Source organism: Paramormyrops kingsleyae, chromosome 12 (assembly GCF_048594095.1).
Source record: "Paramormyrops kingsleyae isolate MSU_618 chromosome 12, PKINGS_0.4, whole genome shotgun sequence".
NCBI lineage: Eukaryota > Metazoa > Chordata > Actinopteri > Osteoglossiformes > Mormyridae > Paramormyrops > Paramormyrops kingsleyae.
The window spans coordinates 25,943,545-25,968,052 of NC_132808.1; the positions used below are offsets into that span (position 1 = coordinate 25,943,545).

The 24,508-nt window shown below is 47.6% G+C and overlaps 1 protein-coding gene and 1 long non-coding RNA gene across 7 annotated transcripts; both read right to left on the minus strand.

Annotated features, from left to right (window-relative positions):
* Positions 1 to 392: 392 nt before the first annotated feature.
* LOC111859284 (uncharacterized) lies at positions 393 to 12,649 on the minus strand. 5 transcript variants are annotated; one of them, XM_072697787.1, is made up of 6 exons: positions 12,367 to 12,649; positions 10,894 to 10,989; positions 9,383 to 9,427; positions 9,129 to 9,276; positions 5,385 to 5,546; positions 393 to 5,286 (listed from the first exon to the last, which is right to left on the minus strand). In XM_072697787.1, exons 2-6 carry the CDS (start codon positions 10,933 to 10,935, stop codon positions 4,478 to 4,480), a joined length of 1,206 nt encoding a protein of 401 aa, XP_072553888.1. In that variant the 5' UTR covers positions 10,936 to 10,989; positions 12,367 to 12,649; the 3' UTR covers positions 393 to 4,477. The 5 variants fall into 5 exon arrangements, with proteins under 5 accessions (XP_072553888.1, XP_023697582.2, XP_072553887.1 ...); XM_023841814.2 differs by having other exon boundaries at positions 393 to 5,283; positions 12,252 to 12,649; XM_072697786.1 differs by having other exon boundaries at positions 12,252 to 12,649.
* A 9,024-nt stretch (positions 12,650 to 21,673) lies between these two features.
* Positions 21,674 to 24,406, minus strand: LOC111859286 (uncharacterized). 2 transcript variants are annotated; one of them, XR_002841789.2, is made up of 4 exons: positions 24,158 to 24,406; positions 23,295 to 23,399; positions 22,827 to 22,953; positions 21,674 to 21,721 (listed from the first exon to the last, which is right to left on the minus strand). It is a non-coding gene; the product is annotated as an uncharacterized lncRNA (long non-coding RNA). The 2 variants fall into 2 exon arrangements; XR_002841788.2 differs by lacking the exon at positions 21,674 to 21,721 and having other exon boundaries at positions 22,519 to 22,953.
* Positions 24,407 to 24,508: the final 102 nt, after the last annotated feature.

Below are 24,508 nucleotides of genomic sequence, written 5' to 3' on the forward strand. Positions count from 1 at the left end.
TTGCTTTGTTCCACACAGGATAGCCTTCATTCACATCACATGGTTGATTGAAACAAAATCTTGGTCTGGATTTTTACTTTCTGGATCTGAGATTTCCACCTCCGACTGTTGGTAGACACTCACCAGGACTGACTGTGAGCCCCCCACAAGCCTTTCAGTTTCGGAGATGCTCTGACCCAGTAGTCTGGCCATAATGATTTGCCCTTATCAAAGTTATTCAGGGCTTTATCTCTGCCCATTTCTTCTGCATTCTGTGTGCTAGCTTATTTTCTAATATATCCTTGGACATGGACTATTTTTAGGGTATAGGTGACTTTATTTGCTGGTCAGAACATGTAGTGCAATTGGTGTACACCAGTGGAGTTAAGAGACACACAGAAACCAAGGCTAGCTCGGCTTTTTAGAATTTATTGAGTTAGGAGGTAACAGTAAACATCATAAATAACATGGGCGTTTGTTCCAAAAATTCCAAAAAACACCTACAGTTGAAATGATTAAGCAATGAGGAAATGCCAATATGTTAGATGTGTCCTCGAGCCATGCATGGGCACGATTTACAGAAGACCCGTCTTCATATAACAGCGACCTAATGAAGACCATGGCCAGAGGCCTTCATCACTCTCTCAGACACATGCTACCTAAAGCAGACACCCAAAACACTCTTCCTGAGAATAAAAAAAATCAAGTCAAATACAGTCATTCAGCCCCACCAGTGAAAACCATGTGAAATTACAGTTTTGTAAAGTCATGTAAATATGGGCCGTAAGGTTTATGACAATGAGTGATGCGTAACCAGGGAGCCTCATTAGTGTGTCACCATGGAGCAGTGGTGACAGCAGCTGCCTGGTGACCAGGTGACTGGCATCAATTTTAAATGTCCCCAAATACATTCAAACAGCCTTTAGAGACAAGCCACAGCAAGGGTCAAACAGAACATAATTTCTGAAAGATGCACACATCTAACACAGATGAACCCATAATGCTCCAAGTGTAACTATGCATGAGACAAATGATTTTATGCTTAGAGTTTCTAGGTATTCAGATAAGATCATGTTTGAACATTATCAATTTTAATGTTGGCCTCTCACTTCTGGAGTGACGTGTTACACAGACAAATATGAAGCGTTTGAAGACACAGAATGAATATCTTGCAAGGTGAGCTTCACATCTCTTCATCCAATTTCAGATATTTACATAATGAGAAGATTATGCTCCCACGCTAGCTGGGAGATCTCTGAGTAAGTGACTGAGAGGTAATGCTTGAGAGTGGGATTCAGTGTCACATCCTGCTTACTGCACCACGAAGAGACGGTGACAACCTGACAGAAGCAGCAAACTGGCTCAGCTCTCTCTCACACATGCACCATTTTACTGTGGATCAGGAGGGGGGAAGGACAGTGCCATTGATGGGGATCAGCGGAGAGGAAGAGGACAGAGCAGGAATCAGTCAAAAGATCAGATTCTAGTGATGGGGACCAGCAGAGAGGGGAGGACAGTGCAGGAATCAGTAAGAGGACAAGGGGCCAGTGCTGAGGACCAGCAGAGAGGGGGAGGACAGTGCAGGAATCAGTTACAGGACAAGGGGCCAGTGCTGAGGACCAGCAGAGAGGGGGAGGACAGTGCAGGAATCAGTTAAAGGACAAGGGGCCAGTGCTGAGGACCAGCAGAGAGGGGGAGGACAGTGCAGGAATCAGTTACAGGACAAGGGGCCAGTGCTGAGGACCAGCAGAGAGGGGGAGGACAGTGCAGGAATCAGTTAAAGGACAAGGGGCCAGTGCTGAGGACCAGCAGAGAGGGGGAGGACAGTGCAGGAATCAGTTAAAGGACATGGGGCCAGTGCTGAGGACCAGCAGAGAGGGGGAGGACAGTGCAGGAATCAGTTAAAGGACAAGGGGCCAGTGCTGAGGACCAGCAGAGAGGGGGGGGGGACAGTGCAGGAATCAGTTAAAGGACAAGGGGCCAGTGCTGAGGACCAGCAGAGAGGGGGAGGACAGTGCAGGAATCAGTTAAAGGACAAGGGGCCAGTGCTGAGGACCAGCAGAGAGGGGGAGGACAGTGCAGGAATCAGTTAAAGGACATGGGGCCAGTGCTGAGGACCAGCAGAGAGGGGGAGGACAGTGCAGGAATCAGTTAAAGGACAAGGGGCCAGTGCTGAGGACCAGCAGAGAGGGGGGGGGGACAGTGCAGGAATCAGTTAAAGGACAAGGGGCCAGTGCTGAGGACCAGCAGAGAGGGGGGGGGGGGCAGTGCAGGAATCAGTTAAAGGACAAGGGGCCAGTACTGAGGACCAGCAGAGAGGGGGGGGGGGGCAGTGCAGGAATCAGTTAAAGGACAAGGGGCCAGTGCTGAGGACCAGCAGAGAGGGGGAGGACAGTGCAGGAATCAGTTAAAGGACAAGGGGCCAGTGCTGAGGACCAGCAGAGAGGGGGGGGACAGTGCAGGAATCAGTTAAAGGACAAGGGGCCAGTGCTGAGGACCAGCGGAGAGGGGGAGGACAGTGCAGGAATCAGTTAAAGGACAAGGGGCCAGTGCTGAGGACCAGCGGAGAGGGGGAGGACAGAGCAGGATTCAATCAAAAACATCAGGTGCCATTGATAGGGATCAGCAGAGATCTTTAAGAGAACGTTCTCCGGGTGGGAGTACGTATTTAGTCAGAACATGGACTCCTCTCCAGGACCAGCATTTCTTGGTTCCCCTGAGTTCCTCCAGTGATGACAGAACCTCAGGATTTTCCTGAGAACTGTAGACCCTTGTTCATGGTCCTGGCAGTTACAATCTGTATTTACTCGCTCTTTCAGCAGCACACAGACGTGGGCTTAAACCTGTACAAATTATGCCCTTCCAGGACCGTGAACAGCAGCCTGTATTGGAATTTCTGAGAGAGTGAATAGGAGGGGGGGGGGGGGGGAACTGGGGTGTGGGGAGCACATGGTCAGCGTTTTCACTCTCCCCACCGATGCGTCATCCCTCGTGCCTCTTAGAGCTGGTCTCGCGTCAGTCACAGGCTGGCTTGTACCACCCTGTCCCATCAGCAAGACTCTCTGTTTACCCTCTGTGACACACAGCTGGCAAAACATTTAAAAAAGGAAATCTTAGCAAGGGTCAGTGTGGCTGCACGTGGTGGTAAGTGCCTTTCAGTTGATAGCACCTAACATCTCCAGAGGTCTAACTTATGCCAACACAAAGTGAGTCACCTTAACAGGGTAAGAGGGCAATCTCATTTCTGCTCCTGCTGCTTTCATTCATGTCAAATTGTTGTCAAACTGCTGTATGGAGCACTTGTGAAACATGTACAGAGGCAGTGGGATCGGTCACACGGTTAGCTAGATACACGTCACTAGTCACGCCATCCATGTGTGTCCTGGTGTGGGAATAAGGACATGTCCATACAGTATAAGCTGCCATCTAAGAGTTTCGAAGAGTACATCAATCATTCATACAGCATTACTCAGTAGGAACAGCAGTTAATAGCTTGAGGAGGTGGAACCTCGTGCAGATACACACAGACAGTAATATTGCAGTGACATAAAGAATGACTTTGAAACATGGTCAATCAGAGATCAGGTCCATCATCAACCCTGCGAAGGCCCACAGGCAGGACAGGAAGTGCAGCAGTTAAGGACCAAGGTAGGAGAGACTCCTTAACCAATGCCTGGTAAGTGACCGTGGCTCAGCATGGTTAACCTGGTCAGACCAGAGCCCATGCTATGAACATGCTCTAAATCACATCTTCACCACGGACCTAAACAGAAACATGTAAGGAGACCACGAGGAGCATCTGGCTGCTTCCCTCAAAGAGGACACCCCTGGCAGTGTTAGTAAAAACAGTTAAGCAGCACTAACAGCAGCCTGCCCAGAAATCATCTAAGGACAGCTCTTTCCAAAGGGGAGGGAGGGGTGGGTGGCACCCAGGTCACAGAACAGGGGTCTGGCAGAAATGCGGCACTGGGGGAGGGCATCACTTCACAGCTCAAGACCAAAGTGTCCTTCAGGGTTCAAAAGGAGCACTTAAAGTCTTGTCTCTTGCTTTGGGAAGAGATAGAGCAGGCTTCAGTATCTCCACTACTTTGACAGCCACTACAGCAGTTTTCAACGCTCCCTCCTCAGTCTCCTTACTATGAGGTCCTAACGGCTGCAGTAAATAACATTGTTGGCACCCCCCTGGTAGCGTACCACCATCACCATTATTATTGCCTTTGTAACACTATTAGTTAGTATTTCAGTGAGCAGCCCAGGCGATGCAGAAGTGCATCATGGCAGCTTGCTGTCGTGGTTTGGTGAGAAAACCAGAGGGCGACACGTGCTGACCACCGAAAAGGAGCACCTGCATTTACTGCCCTTCAAGACTCCTGTTTGTTCTGAGTCACACTCGGAAAAGTGCTACGGCAGGTCGCCTGGGAGTTATAAGGCTCCCTGGGTTTCCTCGCTAAGTCGCCTTCTCTTTGGAGGATGTTAGTCCCACCTCACCATCCTCAGCCTACATGGACTCCACGGCGATGACAGCATCATCGACACAGCCAAGGCTCACACTGCCACAGACAGCACCTCCCTCCTCTGCCTTTGTCCCGCAGGTGACCTCAGCGCGACCCGTGCAGTCGGCGCTGTCGTGGATGGAGGCAATGCCCTCACCAGCCTCTGTGTTTCCACCAGCCCCTGCCTCCTCATCCTCGTCATCGCTCTCTACCTTGCATCGGCACACCTCGATGCCTGAGTCACCCGTCAGCAGCCGGTGCCGGAAGTGGCCACCCTCGGCGTGGCTGTCCTCCTCCTCGGCGTCAGATGTGTGACTGGTATCTGGCTCGAAGAAGTCCACAGTTGAGGAGAACAGGGTGCGCTTGGGCGGGGACAGGCTGCGCTCTGGGGAGGCTTGCTCGCATGGGGCCTGCTCTATGGGGGAATCTCGCTCACTCTGCTCTGCCACCTGTGGGGGTGTGAGGGTGGGAGGGGGCAGGGGTGGTGGGGATGCTGTTGCAGGCCGAGCCGTGTCAGCGCTGGGGGCCCGAGACTCGTCCGTCTCCCCCGGCGTGCTGGCATTGCTGGTGTTGGTCTCATACGTCGCCTGCATGGACATGGAGCTGCTGCTGGCTGACACGCTGGAGCAGGACTCGCAGGAGCAGCTGGTGTAGTTATCCGAACTCTGGGAGGATGCCAGACCACTGGGTCCAGCGCGCTCACCGTGCCGGCCCCCGTGCAGTGCGAATACTGTGCTGTATGGTGGGGGGGGCGTCCGGGGTTGTGCCGCCACCTCCTCATAGGACGGTAGCTTGAAGGAGGCCAGGAAACCTGCTGACACAAAAGGCCACATTTGTGTCTCAACCCCTCAGCACATTTCAGACAGGGAGACATGAGCATCTCCATGCGACGGCCAGGGACGGTCTGCGTACTGAGGTCCAGCATGGAGGCCGGGTGGCTGCGGGCGCCATGGTACGCCATCAGATTGATCTCTCGCTGCCGCTGCTGTTGCTGTACCCGCAGTTTGGCCCGCCGGTGCCGGTATGCGCAGCAGCAGCTGAACAGGATCAGCACGGTCCAGAGCAGCCAGAACCCTGCGGGATGCCACACAAGCTGAGCACCTAATCAGCAGAAGAACCTACTCCAGGTTCCTGCTCCATTTACATTTACGTATTTGGCAGATGCTTTTGTTCAAGGCGATAGCACAGTGCAAACATTCATGCTGTCAAGGAATCCACTAGATACAAGTGTAGCTAGGCAGAGCTTACAGTGAATCCCCCGGTATAAGGGGAAGCAGTTGTTGGAGCAGAAGTAACCCAAACAGCTACACAACTATGCAAAACAATTAACAAGATAAAAATAAAAACAAGAACCTAATAAGACTGTCTAAAGGCTAGTACATGCAACATCAGAATATTCAATGAACAATCAGGCTAGTAGAGGAATTCATGGAACAGATGGATCTTAAGGCGTTTCTTGGAGGTAAAGAGGGAGATGGTTCGTAAACTCATTCCACCATCAGGGAACCACACAAATGAACCAGTCTGGAGTGACACTTCTCACACGGTGATGGGAGCTAAAAGCAGCGATAGTTTGCTGACCAAAGGGGGCAAGGAGGTACATAAGCCGAGAGGAACCTCTTGATGGAGTTGGGTGCCTGTCCATTAATAGACCTGTAAGTCAGCACCAAAGATTGAATTTGATGTGAGCATCGATAGGAAGCCACAAAAGATAGATAGGAGGAGTATGACATGGGAACACTTGGGCTGACTGTATACTAGACATGCTGCTGCATTTTGAATCGTCTTCAGTAGTCTGATCGCACAAGCTGGTAGACCTGGCAATACAGAGTTGCAGTAGTCAAGTCATGAAGTAACGAGTACTTGGACTAGAAGCTGAGTTGCATACTGAGACAGAAAAGGCTAATGTTACACAGGGTAAGCTGTTATGTGCTCAGCAAAGGACAGCAGGTCGTCTATTATTACCCCTAGGTTCCTGGCAGACCTTGATGGAGACAGTGTGGATGATCCAAGCTGAACAGCGATGTCATGGTGGATGGTAGGGCTGGCAGAGAAAACAAGAAGCTCAGTCTTGGAGAAGTTACGATGGAGGTGATAGTCCCTCATCCAGGGTGCGGTTTCTGCTTGGCATGCAGAGATCTAAGCAGAGACTGTGGTGTCATCCAGAGAGAAGATCAAGTATATCTGGATGTCATTGTTGTAGTAGTGCTAGGAGAAGCCATGTGACTGGATGTTCTAACCTAGAGGTAATGTAAAATACAGAAGAGGAGAGGACCAAGGACAAAGCCTTGGGGAACACCAGTTGTTACCTGATGTGACTTAGATACATCTGTACCCTAAGGCACTTGAAATGATCTGTCTGAGGTATGAATCAAATCAGCATCGGGCAATCCCTGTGATGCCAAGCTGAGAAAGATTCGCCAGGAGGATATGGTGATTAACTGTATCAAAAGCTACAGACAGGTATAGTAGGATCAGGACAGATGACTGGGATACAGCTCTTGAAGCTCTCCGAGTTTCCACAACAGTCGAGTGTCTAGTCTGAAACCAGACGGAAAAGGGTCCAGAAAGATATTCTTTAGTGAAAAAGTAAGAGATTCGCCTGAGGACAGCACATTCAAGAGTTATGAACAAATGAGAGGAGGGAGACTAGTTCTAAAACCATGAAGGATTGAGTGAGCATTTTTTAAGCAGTGATGTTACCTGAGCCTGCTTAAACTCAACAAGGAATGTGTCGATCAAAAGAGATGAGTTTATCAAGTGGGTAAGTGTAGCAGAGATGACCTTGGGAGGGGATAGTATCCAGTGGGTGGAGTGGGGAGTGAATGAGGAAAAAGGAGGAGAGATCCATGTGGGTGGAGGGTGCGGAGATCTGGCTGTCAATAGCTGCCACCTCATAGAAGAAAGCGGCAAAGTCATCGGCAGACAGGGTGGTGGATGGGGGGGAGGGTTAAGGAGGGCAATGAAACTGGAGAATAACTCGCGAGTGTCAGTGGTGGCAGAAAATTTTCTCTTGGAAGTATGGCATTTTGGACATGGGAAATGAAGACAGAAGTAACTGGCACTCAACCGGGTCTATGGGAAGTCTCCTTAGGTGAGTCTTGTGCTGTGTAATGTGTTACATTTGAAGTATGGTATGGAGGTCAGAGTAAATAGCTATTAATTCAGACCTAGATCCCAAACTACATTACCCAGGACACACAGCCCTAACCTGGCCCCCTAATGCAGGGTGTCCCCTGACTTACAGCCCTGCCCCGGCCCACTAACGCAGGGTATCCCCTGACTGGCAACTCCGATCCTGCCTGCTAATGCAGGGCATCCGCTGACTTATAGCCCCAACCCGGCTTGATAACACGGGGTGTCCCCTGACTTACAGCCCCGCCACGGCCTGCTAACAAAGGGTGTCCCCTAACTGGCAGTCCTGATCTTGCCTACTAATGCAGGGCATCTCCTGACTTACAACCCCAACCCAGCCCGATAATGCAGAGCATCCTCTGACTGACAGCCACAACCCAGCCTGATAACACAGGGCGTCCCCTGACTTATAGGCCCGACATGGCCAAATAACACAGGGCGTACCCTGACTTATAGCCCCAACATGGCCCAATAACACAGGGCGTCCCCTGACTTATAGCCCCGACATGGCCCAATAACACAGGGCATCCCCTGACATATAGCCCCGACATGGCCCAATAACACAGGGCGTCCCCTGACTTACAGCCCCGACATGGCCCAATAAGACAGGGCATCCCCTGACTTATAGCCCCAACATGGCCCAATAACACAGGGCATCCCCTGACTTATAGCACCAACATAGCCCAATAACACAGGACATCCCCTGACTTATAGCCCCAACATGGCCCAATAACACAGGGCATCCCCTGACTTACAGTCCCGACTCAGGCCAATAACACAGGGCATCCTCTTACTTATAGCCCCAACATGGCCCAATAACACAGGGCGTCCCCTGACTTACAGCCCCGACTCAGGCCAATAACACAGGGCATCCCCTGACTTACAGCCCCGACTCAGGCCAATAACACAGGGCATCCCCTGACTTACTGCCCTGACCCAGCCTGAAAACACAGGGCATCCCTTGACTTATAGCCTTTACCTGGCCTGATAATGCAGAACATTATAGTGTAACCCAATAGCACAGGGTGTCCCCTGACTTACACTCCTAACCCAGCCTGAAAACACAGGGCATCCTCTTACTTATAGCCCCAACATGGCCCAATAACACAGGGCGTCCCCTGACTTACAACCCCGACTCAGGCCAATAACACAGGGCGTCCCCTGACTTACAGCCCTGACACAGCCTGAAAACACAGGGCATCCCTTGACTTATAGCCTTGACCTGGCCTGATAATGCAGAACATTACAGCCTAACCCAATAACACAAGGTGTCCCCTGACTGACAGCCCCGTCCCGTCCCAATAACATAGGGCGTCTCTTGCATACAGCCCCGACCTGGCTTGCGAACATGGGTTGTCCCCTGACTTATAGCCCTGACTTGGTCCTTTGACTGACAGCCTCAACCCAGCCCGATAACACGGGCCATCCCAATTTACAGCCTCGACTCGGCCCGCTAACATGGGGTGTCCCTCGACTTACGGTCCCGACTTGGCCCGATAACTAGGGCATCCCCTCACTTACACCACAGCTCGTAGTAGTAGGTACAGCAGCCTGTCTCCCCACAGCAGTGGCCCGATTCACATAGGTAGCCGCCGCCACTGGGGTCCCCAGGGCAGTACTTTGGGCTGGCGATGACCGGCAGGCTGCCAGGAGACGGGTGCTTCACCCCCTGAGAAGGAGCACAGCAGGACCAAGGCCAGTCAGGATTCATCAGGCAAATGCCAACACAACCCTGCAACTGCAACTCTACCAGAAAAGATGTGGGCGTTCCTTACCTGGTCACGGGCGGTCATATCAGGGTCCGTAGGTGATACTCCCATCTGCAGTCAAAGAGAGATGCATGATTGACGAGGAACGTCACTCCGTAAAAGATGAAACAAGCTACTAAGTTGCACCCTGAGGAGCGTGTGAGGAAATAACCCCTGAAGCCATGAACTGAAACTCCAGGAAAGCGCAGCATGCGGACGGGCAGCGGGTGGCGACTGCCAGAAGCATCATGCCGCGCTGAACTCCACGGCTACGTGACAGCTGCCCGCCGTCCCTAATGGCGCCATTGTTAGCTGCCCCTCCAGGGCACAAAGTGACAGCCTTTGTTCCCCCTACAGTGACACGGATAGGGGACAAGCGCTGACAGCCTCCTCTGTCCAAACAGAAACCTCCAGAATCCTCCACACCCACAGTGAGGCAGCCCTTTGGATCCAAGTCAAATAAGATTACATGGTAAATAACAGAATACATGATGCCACTATTTGCATCTTACAATTTTGAAAATCATTGCTTTATTTTATTATATGTAACTAAATAATTATATCAGACACATCTGAGCAATTGTAATGTATAAAATGACAAAAAAAAAAACACACAGGTCACAGTGGAGCCTGGAGCCTATGCCAGGCAGCATAGGGTATAGGGCAGAATGGAATACCAGTCAATTACAGGGCACAAGACAGGAAGGGATGCCAGTCCATTACAGGGCACAGGGCATGATGGGATTCCAGTCGATTACAGGGCACAGGGCAGGATGGGATGCCAGTCGATTACAGGGCACGGGGCAGGATGGGATTCCAGTCGATTACAGGGCACGGGGCAGGATGGGATTCCAGTCGATTACAGGGCACGGGGCAGGATGGGATTCCAGTCGATTACAGGGCACAGGGCAGGATGGGATGCCAGTCCAACACAAGGCACACACAGGCACTTACCTAACTGCATGATTTTAGATTGCAAGATAAATCCAGAACATACACAACATGGGAAGAGCATACTATCTCTTCAACCATATATAGAAATACCTATATAGATACCAGTAACATGTAACTAATTTTTCATAATTTTCTGCATTAAGTGCATTTAAGAACTGAATCTAAAACAACCAATATGATGTTCACCCAGAAGCATGAATCAAATCACTTTAAATGCAAATAAACTACCCTACATGACCATAGCTAGTCTGGGGTATCAAGGAGATTTTTAAAAACCAAAGGAATCAACACACCCAGAAACTACCCTGCCCTTACTGCCTCATGTTAATTAAGCAAATGTGTATTTTTAATTAAAAGATGAGACAGGTGTGCCAATAGGGGGTGCTCTTTCCTGTGCACTAAATGAAACGGTGAAGTGGCCATAATTCAGCAGAGGGTGCTGTCATTTGTTGATGTTGGCATGAAAGATCACGGTGTGGAATATCATATTATAAAGCCTATAATTCCTTAATTCATTTTTAAAGAAGTGTCCCATGAGATTAGCATGGCAGACAAACAAAATGTTGTGAACAGAGAGCATTTACCTCCAGTGTGTGAGTCACACAGAGATGCTGTAAAGGGCTCATGTGCACTTTCACATGTTTCTGCAGCCAGACTGTATACTGTATAGCAACCCCAACCTAAAACCAGAAAAAATATCACAGTGCATCTGCCTTGAGCTTACAGAACTCTGAAGTTTGTTTGAGCACAGGCCTCATATACATATGACATGATGGCTGCAGCATCCACAGCTGTTTTGGTGTGGAAAAACATGGTGACACACACACACACACACACACAAACACACACACACACACACACACATACACACACACAAACACACACAGACATAAAGTGACATAAACACTGACACATGCAGTGACATGCAATATGTCTGGTGACACAGTGACATGTATAGTGACACACACAGTGACGTAAACACTGACATGTGCAATGACACACAGTGAAATATGCAGCGCCATGTGTAATCATTCACACAGTGACATGTGCAGTGACATACACAGTGACATATTCAGTAATATGTGGAGTGACACAGTGACATATTCAGTAATATGTGGAGTGACACAGTGACATATTCAGCGATATGAACAGAGAAAAACAGTGACATCTGCAGTGACATACAGTGACATTCAGTAATATGTGGAATCTGCCATGTGCAGTGACATACACAGTGATATTCAGTAATATGCAGAGTGACACAGTGACATGTGCAGTCACTCACACAGTGACATGACACCCACAGTGACATATGCAGGGATACACACAGTGGCATGTGCAGTAACACAGTCAAAAGCATACAGTGACTCTCATAGGGGCATGAACGTTGATGTACACAGCAACACGCACAGTGACATACACACATCAATATGTAAATTACAAGGTACAATGAAACATACAGTAGCTTGCACACCACCATGAACAGTAATAGGTACAGTATTTGAAAGTGGACATGAACAGCGTCCTAGTCATACGCAAAATGTGCGCACATTGACATTCACAGTGACACGCATGTACGGTTAAAAGCACAGTGAGAAATGTACTGCGTTGCAACTATAATGCAATTATAATCCAAACCTCATGCATTAAATACTAAACTAACTGTTGGGGTTTTGTCGGATTGCGCCACACGACTTATACACATGACGTGCATGATCGATTCAGATTTATTGCAGAGATTTATTATGATCAGTCTGATATAACGAAGCCCAGTGTTAGCCTGCATGTTCCACATGCAAAATGTAACTCCATTTTCAAAAGAAATAAGCGTGGTGCTTTTGTGGTGACACACATTAAATGCATTCATACAATACAGTGTCGTTCCTGGATTAGATGGTACAAAACAGCCAATTCGCCGGGTATAGCGCGTATATCTCCTATTTACCTCCGAATCATCACCGCCTAGTCGGTAATCCGTCCCAGCGTCCCGGCCTCGTAAACCACCACAATAAAAGCTTCAGGTGAAAATAAAATAAGCATGCGGCGCTAACTGTGCGCACCCATCACTCCTAGACTCAAAGCCGGCTTTAACCCAAAGCGTCCGCCATTTCCGTCCGAAGCGGACTCCTCTTCTCCGATCTCACATGTCCTGGTGTTTGCTGAACGGTCCGGCAGTTCGAGGGCCGGGAACCGGACCAGCGAGGGTGGCCAAGCATCGCGCCATGACCCCCGCCGTGAACGTCGGCTCCGGCCGCGAAGCGTCTTGTCTTTTTAAGGATTACGGACGGTAAATAACTGAAGTCAACAGTACATCAGCGTAGCCTACTCCGATTGGCTCGTCGGCGTCGGACAGCAGGGCAACAGCCAATCAATGACTCGAACGCTGGGCTTCTGAGGCGAGTTTAAATCTGCAGGCCGGGAATTGTTGTGATGATGTAATTTAGGCAAACCAGGGTGAGAGAAGGCCTGTGGCCTGTACTATGAAGCGGGGTTAGTGGCTGTTGGAGTCAAACTCTGCCGGGTCCGTTGATGAGAAGAGATTCACAGCACAGTCGAGGAGTAGTTGCAAGTCACCAGTTTATTCTCTGACAGATTATAATCTGGGAGCGACCATCTGACATACATTCAGCATGTACAGGAAGAAGCTCGAACCATAGGTAACAGCTCTGTCCCTTTATAGGCCTTTTGGGGTGTGCCCCCCCCCTTTTCTGTAGTTTTCCATCTACGTGACTACAACATATTTTGACATTTGCTCTAGTTAGTCAGTGAGTACATGTTACCCCCCTTTATGTTAAGCAAAAGTTAAAAGAAGCATCGGTTATATGATGGGTTCCTGTCTTCCTGCTGTCTGGTACGAGGTCATCCTGACCTGCTCGCTTGCTGTCAGGTCCTGATTTCTCCCAACTGCATGGAGTGAGATCACCCCATCCTGCCGGCCTTGTATCGGTTCCCATGTCTATCGTCTGCATTAGGTTAGACACTGTATTATTAGAAATTAGGAACTGTATTATTGTATAATTTACCCCTCATGGCTTATCGGGGTTACTTGTCGGATTTAAGGTACCACAGTTTAAATGGTCTTCATATTCGCTCACTTATATTTTGCCCAGTGTGGTACCTTAAATCCGACCAGTTACCCCGATAAGCCAGTAACCCCGCTTCATAGATCAGGCCACTGGCCACAGGTGATACGCTTAACCGCGGGGCGGGCGGGCGGACGGACAGACAGATACAACCCCATTTCCAAAAGAGTTGGGATGCTGTGTAAAATGCAAATAAAAACATTATACATTGATTTGCTAATTCTTTAAACCCGTATTTAATTGAAATAGAACCAAGACAACAAATTAAATGTTGAAACTGAGACTATTTATTATTTGATGACAAATAAATGTTTAATTTGAATTTGATATCAGCAACATGTTTTTATAAAGTTGGGACGGGGCATATTTACCACTGTGTTGCATCACCTCTTCTCTAAACAGCACTCTGTAAACGTTTGGGAACTGAGGAGACCAGTTGCTTGAGTTTTGAAAGTTAAATGTTGTCTCATTCTTGCTTGATATTTGATTTCAGCTGCTCAACCATTGTCGAATTTTTATTCCCTGAAGTGCCAAATGTTTTCAAAGGGTGACAGGTTTGGACTGCAGGCAGGCCATCTAGCACCCGGACTCTTCTACTGTGGAGCCATTCTGCTGTAATACACGAAGAATGCGATTTAGTATTGTCTTGCTGAAATACACAAGGCCTTCTCTGAAAAAGACATTGTGTGTATGGCAGCATATGTTGCTCTAAAACCTGTATATATTGTTCAGCATTAATGGTGCCTTCCCAGATGTGCAAGCTACCCGAGACATGGGTACTACCCCCATACCATCACGGACACTGGGTTTTGAACTGTCCGCTGATAACAAGCTGAATGGTCCTTCTCCTCTCTAACATGCAGGATGCTGTGTCCATGATTTCCAAAAAGAATTTGACATTTTGATTCATCAGACCACAGGACAGGTTTCCATTTTGCCTCAGTTAACCTTAAACGAGTGTTTCTGGATCATCTTAAAACATGTTGTTAAATGTACGTGTGATGTTTCAGCATTCCTATCATTGTCCTGGTATATCTAAGAGGTCTGCAAACCGTAACGCCGTTGTTTCCTCCGTGCTGTCAGTTTTATTCATGTAGGTAGCAATTTTGTTTGATTTTATATTTCACCACTAGATGTCATCAGATCATTGGGAAAAGCCAAACGGAACCTATTCTTATTTTTTATTTATTTTGATGTATTTTTCCAGTGCACAGGGACTTCCTGTGCTTGTTATTTTGGTCTGAACCATTCCGTGTTCAGGATCACGGTCATGCATCAATCCTAGTTAACATTTTTACATTCTTAAACCCTTTTCAATTACAACCCTGTTCCCAAAAATGTTGGGACGCTGTGTGAAATGTAAATTAAACAAAATGCATTGGTTTGCAAATCTTATAAATCCATGTTTAATTGAAGATAAAACAAAGACAACATCACATGTCGAAACTGATAAAATTTATTGTTTTATGACAAATATATTGTAGCACTGGAGGTACGTGTTGGGCAGCAAGACAGGTTGGACCAGTTCCAACCTGTAATAATGTAAATAGTCCCCTATATCTGTCATGTACTGCAGTGTCATTGTGCTGTAAGTAATGTCATGTGTAGTGTTAAATTTTAATTGTGGTAAACAGTGTGTGTGCGTGTGTGTATTAGGTGTAAGCAGAGTGACTAGCGTGGTATGGATGAAATAAAAACCACCATGTGGTTGAACCATAACCAGACTCCCATAGGTGAATTGCACCTATGACATCACCTACCTAACCATTACAATATGCTTAGTTTGAATTTGATACCAGCAACATGTTTAAAAAAACCTGAGACAGGGGCAAGAAAATACCGGAAAAGTTGTGTAATGCTAAAACAAAACACCTGGTTGAATATCTCGCAACTAATTAGGTTAATTACCAACAGGTCAGCAAGATGATTGGGTATAAAAAGAGCTTCCCAGAGAGGCAGAGTCTCTGTGCAGTGAAGATGGGGAGAGGTTCACCACTCTGTGCAGTGAAGATGGGGGGAGGTTCACCACTCTGTGCAGTGAAGATGGGGGGAGGTTCACCACTCTGTGCAGTGAAGATGGGGAGAGGTTCACCACTCTGTGCAGTGAAGATGGGGAGAGGTTCACCACTCTGTGCAGTGAAGATGGGGAGAGGTTCACCACTCTGTGAATGTCTGTGTGAACAAATAGTGCTACAGCTTTAGAATAATGTTCCTCAAAGTAATATTGCAAAGAATTCGGGAATTTCATAATTTATGGTATCTATCATTCAAAGATTCAAAGAATTTAGAGAAATCTCTGCACACAAGGGACGAGGCTGAAGACCAGTATTGGGTAGCTGTGATCTTGTGGTCCTCAGGTGGCACTGCATTAAAAACTGACACGAATCTATAGTGGAAATCACTGCATGGGCTCAGGAACACTTCCGAAAAGCACTGTCTGTGAACACAGTTCATCGCTGCATCCACAAATGCAGGATGAAACTCTACTATGCAGAGAAGAAACCAGGTCTAAACCTGATCCAGAAACGGAAGCAGCTGCTGAGGCAGCAGAGTAATGAGGAGAAGGACCATCCAGCTTGTCATCAATGGGCAGCATCCGTGATGGTATGGGGGTGCATTAGTGCCCATGGCTCGGGTAGCTGGCACATCTGGGAAGGCACCATTAATGCTGAACGATATATACAGGTTATGGTGCAACATATGCTGCCATCCAGACAATGTCTTTTCAGAGAAAGCCTTGTATATTTCAGCAAAACAATGCCCTCTGCAAATATTACAAGTTTAGGTTCAAGGTTCGAGGTACTTTATTGCCAGCAGCAGCTGTGTACATGTATATCGTGAGATGAGACATTTCTCCAAGGACCGTGATGCAACATGCAACAGCTTATAACAAGACACAATGTGCACAAGGACAAAAGCAACACTAAACAGTGTAACAGTACACGATATATACAGCTTGCTGTACACACGTTTTAAATGTAACCAGCATGATGAAGAGCATGCTGGACATCAGTCATCAGTCATTGGACAAACTGAAATTATAGCAGCTCTTATTGAGTGTTGCAGGTAACGTGCAAGTGCCATAGAAATTATAATGGAATTATTGGGAACCATATGGTGAGGTAGTGTTCTAGAATGGCATTTGGCTAGGCAAAATTTTAACATGAATGTGTGAGTGCGAATTCTGATAGCTAATGGTGTGAAGCTTTTACACAGTCTGGTGTTACCAGCCCGCATGCTTCGTTACCATTTACCAGATGGCATAAGAGAAAACAGTCCATGTAGTGGGTGGAATTGGTCTTCGATGATGTTAGTGGCTCTGGGAAAGCAGCGGTTGTGGGAGATGTCCTTCAGGGGAAGTAGAGGCACCCTGATGACCTTCTCAGCTACCCTCACTATCCACTGCAGTGTGTTGCAGTCTGAAACCTTGCAGTTCCCGTACCAGACAGTGATGCAGCTGGAGAGCAGATTTTCAATAGTTCCCATATAGAATGTACTGACGATTGGAGAGGGGAGTCTGGCTCTCTTCAGTATCCGTGAAAAATGCAGGCACTGCCGCAAACTTTTGGCTAAAGAGGCAGAATTGAGGGACCAAGTAAGGTTCTCCGTGATGTGGACACCCAGGAACTTGGTGCTTTTGACCCTCTCTACAGCGGCGCCTTCAATGATTAGAAGTGGATGGAGAGCGTTTGTTTTCCTTAAGTCTGTAATCATCTCTTTTGTCTTATCAACATTAAGCGAGAGAGGTTATTGCACTTATACCAGGCAGAGAGTCTTGCAACTTCCTCCATGTACGATGTAGACTGACCTGCCTTTAGTCCAGACCTGAGACCCATTGAAATCATTTGCCGCATCAAGAAACGAAAAATACGACAAAGGAGACCCAGAACTGTTGAGCAGTTGAAATCCTATATCAGGCAAGAATGGAAGAGCATTTTACTTTCAAAACCCCAGCAACTGATCTCCTCAGTTCCCAAACGTTTACAGAGTGTCGTTAAAAGAAGAGGTGATGCAACGCCGTGGTAAATTTGCCCTTCTCCAAACTTTTTTGAAACATGTTGCTGGCATCAAATTCTAATTTTGGGGCAGTGTGCTTGTGACTGAAAGGTTGCTGGTTTAACTTCCCGAACAGCAAAACATTACTTTTCTCAGTATACATTAAAGGTAGCCTGCGTGTTTAATACTGTATTCAAGTGTCGTATTCTATCAATGTAGAATCACTGCCTCATACAGGGACAATACTCTGGCATGACCTAGAGCTGTAGCTGAGGTCCAGTCATACCACAGGTGTCTGATTGGCATCTCATAGCCATGCTCTCTCCACACTCGGATTGAATGAGGAAAATGCTGCTGAGGCAGCGGAGTAATGAAGAAAACATTGCTGAGGCAGAAGAGTAATGAGGAAAATGCTGAGGCAGCAGATCAATTAGAAAAATGCTGCTGAGGCAGCAGAATGAGGAAGATGCTGCTGAGGCAGCAGAGTACTGAGGAAAATGCTGAGGCAGCAGATCAATTAGAAAAATGCTGCTGAGGCAGCAGAATGAGGAAGATGCTGCTGAGGCAGCAGACTAATGAGATAAATGCTGCTGAGGCAGCAGACTAATGAGGAAAACACTGCTGAGGCAGCAGACTAATGAGATAAATACTGCTGAGGCAACAGAGCAATGAGGAAAATGCTGCTGAGGCAGCAGATTAAAGAGGAAAATACTGCCTCAGTAGCATAGTAATGAGGAAAACGCTGCTGAGGCAGCAGATTAATAAGAAAAATGCTACTAAGGCAGCAGACTAATGAGGAAAACACTGCTGAGGCAGCAGACTAATGAGAGAAATACTGCGGAGGCAACAGAGCAATGAGGAAAATGCTGCTGAGGCAGCAGATTAAAGAGGAAAATGCTGCCTCAGTAGCAGAGTAATGAGGAAAACGCTGCTGAGGCAGCAGATTAATAAGAAAAATGCTGCTAAGGCAGCAGACTAATGAGGAAAACACTGCTGAGGCAGCAGACTAATGAGATAAATGCTGCTGAGGCAACAGAGCAATGAGGAAAATGCTGCTGAGGCAGCAGAGCAATGTACAGCCTTGGGGCAGAGATGAGCTCTATTGGCTTATAAAACACAGGTGCTAGGCCCTTGTTTGGAAACCAAGTCAAGTGACAGTCATAGGCTGGCAATGAAATCAGGAATGTGAAGGCAGGAATGACAAGGTGAAGCTTCAGTGCTTTACTGAATCCATTCCCTTTCATATAAAGGGCTCACAGAAAGTCTTGGGACATTTGCTTAAATCATCCATCCATCACCATAACTGCTTAATCCCAAATGGGGTCATGGGGGGGTCCGGAGCCTATCCCAGGAACAAGGGGCGCAGGAGGGAACCAACCCTGGGCAGACGCCAACACACCTCAGGGCGCATACACACACACACACGCGTCGGGTAAACACATCTTTATGGGGACCGCTCATTCACGTTGTGGGGACATTATGTCCCTATAAGGTAAGGTATACCTGCTCTCACACTCACAGGGCCAATTTAGACTTGCCAATCAACCTGCCCTGCACACTTTTGGACTGTGGGAGGAAACCAGAGTCCCCGGCAGAAGCCCACGCAAACACGGGGAGAGCGTGCGAACTCCACGCAGAAAGGACCTTCACGCAACCTGGGGAGCAAACCCAGCATCTTCTCGCTGTGAGGCAGCAGCAGGAACCACTGCACCACCGTGCCACCCTGCTTAATTCTGTAATAAACAAATTTATTGGTTTTATAACAAGAAATATTATTTTATTCATCAAGATTTGAGAGCTTTACTTGTCACATAAACAGTTACACACGTAACATGTAACGAAACGTAACCCTGTAACGCTCCTGAGATCTGCAAATAATTCAATGCCATATGTAAGAGTAATGTAAAATAGAATTAGAAAAATCATGTAAATAAATAAAGCAATACAATGATCTATACAGAAAGTGTGAATTATACATGTACAGATTTATATACGGGTTAATATGAATGTGGCATCAGGCAATGAAGTAGATAGGTGCAAAGGATATGATATCACATTATATGTATCACATTATATGTGATACATACAGTAAATGAGTAGCGATGAGCTCTTATTGGGTTAACAATGTAGTAAATGAAGGTGCAGCATGAAAAGTAGGAAAGCAACCAATATAGAAAGAATGAAATATGCAGTAGATGCTGAGTGCAGTGTTGCAGCTGTTCACTGCATCCCGAATAGAGTTGTCATCACATGGTTTTTGATTAGAAAATGTCCGAAAGGTGATGGAAGGGATGATCTGGCCCGCTAGCTAACGAAGCTAACAGCTACTTCTCTAAACTCACCGATGCTGGTTTAAGTGATCCAGAACACGGCTCACTGCACATCCTCAAGTAGGGTTGCCAACCGTCCCGAATTGTCCGGGACATCCCGAAATAAGGGTGATTTTGATTCGTCCCTTCACTGAACCCTTCACTGATTGGCGACTCTATCCTCAAGCGTGCCTTGCAGCATGGCCTCTGATTGGGCAGGCCAGTGTTTTACCTCCCTCGTCACCAGAACCTCCTCTACTAGTCTTTGTTTGCATTTCAGGCTCTTACCCCTGCTCACTCTGCTCACGCCCTCGGGCCGGCTGACCCATTAGGTAACTGTGGCAGCTGTTTATTTAGATAGGGTGTCAATTCCTTTGCCTGAGACGGGGAGGCGTAGCGGTGAAGCTTACCCAGGGTGCCACATGGGCTGTGCCAGGTGCTGCTCATGCCCACAATTGGCTTGGCAGCGAGCGCCTTGCTGCGGGGAGGGGCTGCAGCTGGGCAGCTGAGAGCTAGATCAGCTGCAGAGTGAGGAAATGTGTGGGTGTGTTCACCTTGGAGTGATCATGCAACACGCAGACCAGAGGCGGCCGAGAGGGGAAGTACTGCTTCACAGAGATGTATGTGTGTCACAGGGCTGCAGCGGCTTTCCATGCGACGAGCAGCCAAAGGCATCAGGGAGAGATACATATATGTTACAGGGCTGCAGCGGCTTTCCATGCGACGAGCTTACACATGCATGGTTCAAATATTTCATCTTTACAACTGTTACTGAGCTGTAAACAAATTCTGAGGATGAATGTGGCTTCCTTTGGTTTTCTTTCAATTATGAAAACCTTGTCCTTCCAAAAGGCACCTCTCCCCATACAGTGTAGTGGTCTGGTGCCACTACACCACAAGACGGTTTACTCAACAGAAGCTTTCTGTCCTGGCTCTGTCCTGTGTCATATAGACAACGAAGTAGGAGTGCAGGGACACAGCCACTGGCAGGTCAGGGGCAAACAGCCAGCCCCACGGGCCTTTGCAAAGGCAGTCAGCGGCATGATTGGATAAGGCAGGAGTCAAAGGGGAGCCCAGGGAACGTTTGACAGGAAGGAAGCAGAGAAGGGCGCCATGGCAAATGTCTCCAGCAGTCGCTTGATGGGGGCTTTGGAGATGAGGAGCTTCCCGTGGGGGTCACAGGAGCCAGAGTTTGCCTGTGAGTTTGGAGATAAGCAGTCGAATGTAGGTCAGCGCTGAGGGTAACTGATGAGAAACAGCTGTGTGGGCTGAGCCACGGGTTGTGGGGTTGGGGGGGGCATGTGTGGTTTCAGTGAGCCTAGTTTTCTCAGAGTGATGAATCTCCAATGTCGTGATCAGATCCTCTGTGGTGTGCAAATGCTACTGGCAGTTAGCGGCCTGCTGCTTCAGCTCTCACCGTATCATGGTGTACTTTCTGATGGCACCATGTCTCCTGCTTTCACTGGCATTACTTACTAAACACACGATCCTATAGTCCACTGGAGCTCAGCCCAAGCCTCTCCACTCTGATGCTAGCTGGTTCTGCGTTGCCTGATGTTCCTCACAGGCCTGAGCCATTCACCGTACTTGCCTGTCAATGCACTCCCCCAGCTGGGGGGGGGGATCCCTCCACCCATCAGCCAGCTGACATGACGCCCCCCCACCCGATGCTTTTGGCTGCCTCCATAGCAGCAATAGGACATGCGTTCATGACAGTTCAGTGTGTGTAAACACGTCACATGTGCACATACCTTTATTTACATATCTGACCATGTGACTAAGTATTGGGTTGCTTCACAGGGATGAAACCTTCACTTTCGGATGATCTACAAAGAGAAAGGATGACAGGCTGGTGCATTGGGTCTCTATGAGGGGGCTTAAATGTGCACAGCCATGCAGGTGATCAGCAAAGGGGGGCAGATTCTTCATGATGCAGAAAGCAGTGAGCTTGCAGGTTGCCAGCGCTGGGCACTTACCATGCCACGTGCGCTTGGTTCTTCTGGAGCTGTTGTGCAGGGCGATTTAACCTTGGATTCAGCTGAAAATGATTTTGCTTTACAGACCTGCAGAGTCTTATCTGTTGAGCGGCGCTCTCCCACAATGACCCATAAACTGGCCTGCTGAAGCCTTCCAGTAAGACATACAGCAGTACAGGAGCTGGACACTTGTGTAAATGCACAGAGTCTTAAAATCAGGGCCAAACTGAGGCCTCCAAAGGCTGCTCATGCCAGCAACTCATACTCAAGCAGAGGGTGACTTTCTGTCACAGGGCACATGACAGCCAATGTGAGACCTTTAGCTCTGCAGCATGATAAGAAGGAGCGGTGGACCTGCCGCGAGGCTGTGAGGTCTGCGGGGAGGCCGTCCCACTGTGATGTCATACTGGTGCACAGCACAGGAAGTACTGCTCTGTGGGTTGCCGTGTCCCAAAGAGGGAGGTCCAAGTACATTGGCATATTATTGGCAAATTATATCCTAATTCTGATGAAAGGAGCCCCTCACATCACAATTATCAATGGAACCTTACACTATAAAAAAGATCGTTAGTTTTTCCTGACAAAATGTCACCTTGTCCCCCCCCCACCCAAGTTTACATATAATTTTATGTATTCAAAGGCTCCTGTCAAGCACTGTCCCCTGGAATCTGCAGGGTCTCCATGCTCCACTGACACCCCTGCAAATATCTTTTTCAGATTTTATCAGAGTCCACCGTCTTTCCATTTCGCCGCCATGTTGGGCAGCCTCATGGTTAGCAGAGTAAAGTGCAGCAGTTCTGCTAAGAAACATCTCTTTCCAGGAGCACCCTGGCCTCACTTCAGCCCTGTGTTAGAGTGAGAGCCAGTAAATGCATGCTAAAATGTGCTAACAGGCTAGCTTGCCGGAGGAACTCTCCTTATTGGTAAAAAGAGGGCATTTAGCAGTGTCATGTAAGCAGATAACACATGTAGAGGGCAAGACATTTCAGCACATTTATTCTAATTAGGGACTGTCATACTGTAAGAATTTGTCCTAGGGGGGCAGTAAACATTAAGAGGCAAAAAACAAGCCTTAATGAAAGGTTGTAAAAAACAAAGACGGCTATTCTATTGTAAACATGGCGGGAGGGAGATGAACAGGAATCAGGATACGCACCACTGGGGATCTCATTGTAATTTAGCACTGGGAGCGACTGGGGGAGAGTGGGAGAGACTGTGGATGATTGGGAGAGACTGGGGATGTTTGGGAGAGAAGGCTCTTCAAGATTGTACCAGCTCCAAACCTATTGGGTTACACAAAAGGAGTCTAAAATTAGTGCAAAAATAGTCAAGTAAAATCAAGTGGGATTTTATTGTCGTGCCAGCCATACACAAGTATAGAGTGATACAAGAAGTCATTCCCCCTGGACCACGATGAAACATAAGACACATAAGTGTAGTCATGTACTGTACAGCAGTTCTGTTTTGAGGAATGCCCAGTTTCAGTTGTCAGATAAAATGGCTCACAGCTCATTTGCTCAGTTTCTGCATTCTTTTGATCTATTTTGATAAAGCAAACATAGGGCTTTTCTGTATATACCCGCACGGCGCACTCCTTCACGGCACAGGGCTTCTCTGTAGATACCTGCGCGCTGCACTCCTTTACGTCACAGGGTTTTCTGTATATACCCGCACAGCGCAGCAAATCTCAACCCATGGGTCCCGACGCAAATTGTGGTCGTGGCAAGATCTGAAAGGGTCGCGAGGCAGAGTTGGAAATGTAAGCATTTTAAAGCCAGCAAGCTCCTGTGCTGATCCACGATTAAATTTCCCAGCCCCAATCCTAGAATTAACCTATATATGGGTCTTGGGTCTGCAAATGCTTAACACAAAACTACTGAACACTCAACCAATCCAAGAAACCAAACCACAATTTAAAATTCAGTGCACAACCAATCAGATTTGCGCAATAGACATTGAATGATGTAAATTGCAGAGTGCACTGTGTGTTTGATCATAGCATTAATTTATGGCTGTACTTCATATAGGGTCACAACAGGGCTGGCATGGTAAAAATTGGGTCGCGGTGCAAAAAAGGTTGAGAAACATTACTTTACAGAACTGGTCCTGCCACACAGCCTGTCTGCTGAGAGTTTCCGTCTTTCAAGTTCATTGTATGTTGTACAAAGAAAATAAAAAAACTTATTCTATTTCATCCATGCCTCTCCTTACCTCCTGGCATTTCGGCATTGTCTGAACCATTGCACTTGCCTAAAACTTGATTGTTGTGAATAATATATCTAGAAGTTACTGAAAATTACGTATGTCGAATATATTAAAACATCCTATATAACTCACGCAGAGCTTTTTGTGGTACTTTTTATCCACGATGCTGCATTAAGAACAAACACAGGCAAGAATGCTACTTTCAGTTTCAATGTTTCAGTTTTGATTTACGGCGTATTAGTAAATACGAGCAGGGCAAGTGGTCTTAACATAAATACATACAGGGGGCGCTTTATATAAGTCCTTCGACGGCCCGCCGCACTGAAAGGCCAACAGCTTCCTTCTCTGTCTTGGCATTCCGTGACCAGACGCTAGGAGGCAAGCCGCGTCCACTACATTTCCGTTATCCAATCAGCGACCAAAGAACGTCTCTACAAACCAATGAGCGATTACTGGGCTGGGTCATATGTGCTGTTGCTAGGGCCTGCTTCTAAATCTTAATCGTTACTGCTATCTGTCAAACCAATCAGGGTACACACTGTATCAGCAGGTCCCCTTAAAAACGCATATATATATACCAGCAGGCTATTGGTTGAAATCCTGGGCCTGCCAGCGCAGTTCTGCTTTTCATTG

Bases quoted from the DNA above. Each gene is read 5' to 3' on its own strand.
- LOC111859284 (XM_072697787.1), bottom strand. From the start codon at position 10,935: ATGAGCCCTTTACAGCATCTCTGTGTGACTCACACACTGGAG. The intron at 9,277-9,382 runs GTAAGGAACGCC...GCTCCTTCTCAG, and splicing joins ATATGACCGCCCGTGACCAG to GGGGTGAAGCACCCGTCTCC. The intron at 5,287-5,384 runs GTACGCAGACCG...CTTTTGTGTCAG, and splicing joins GGCCTCCATGCTGGACCTCA to CAGGTTTCCTGGCCTCCTTC.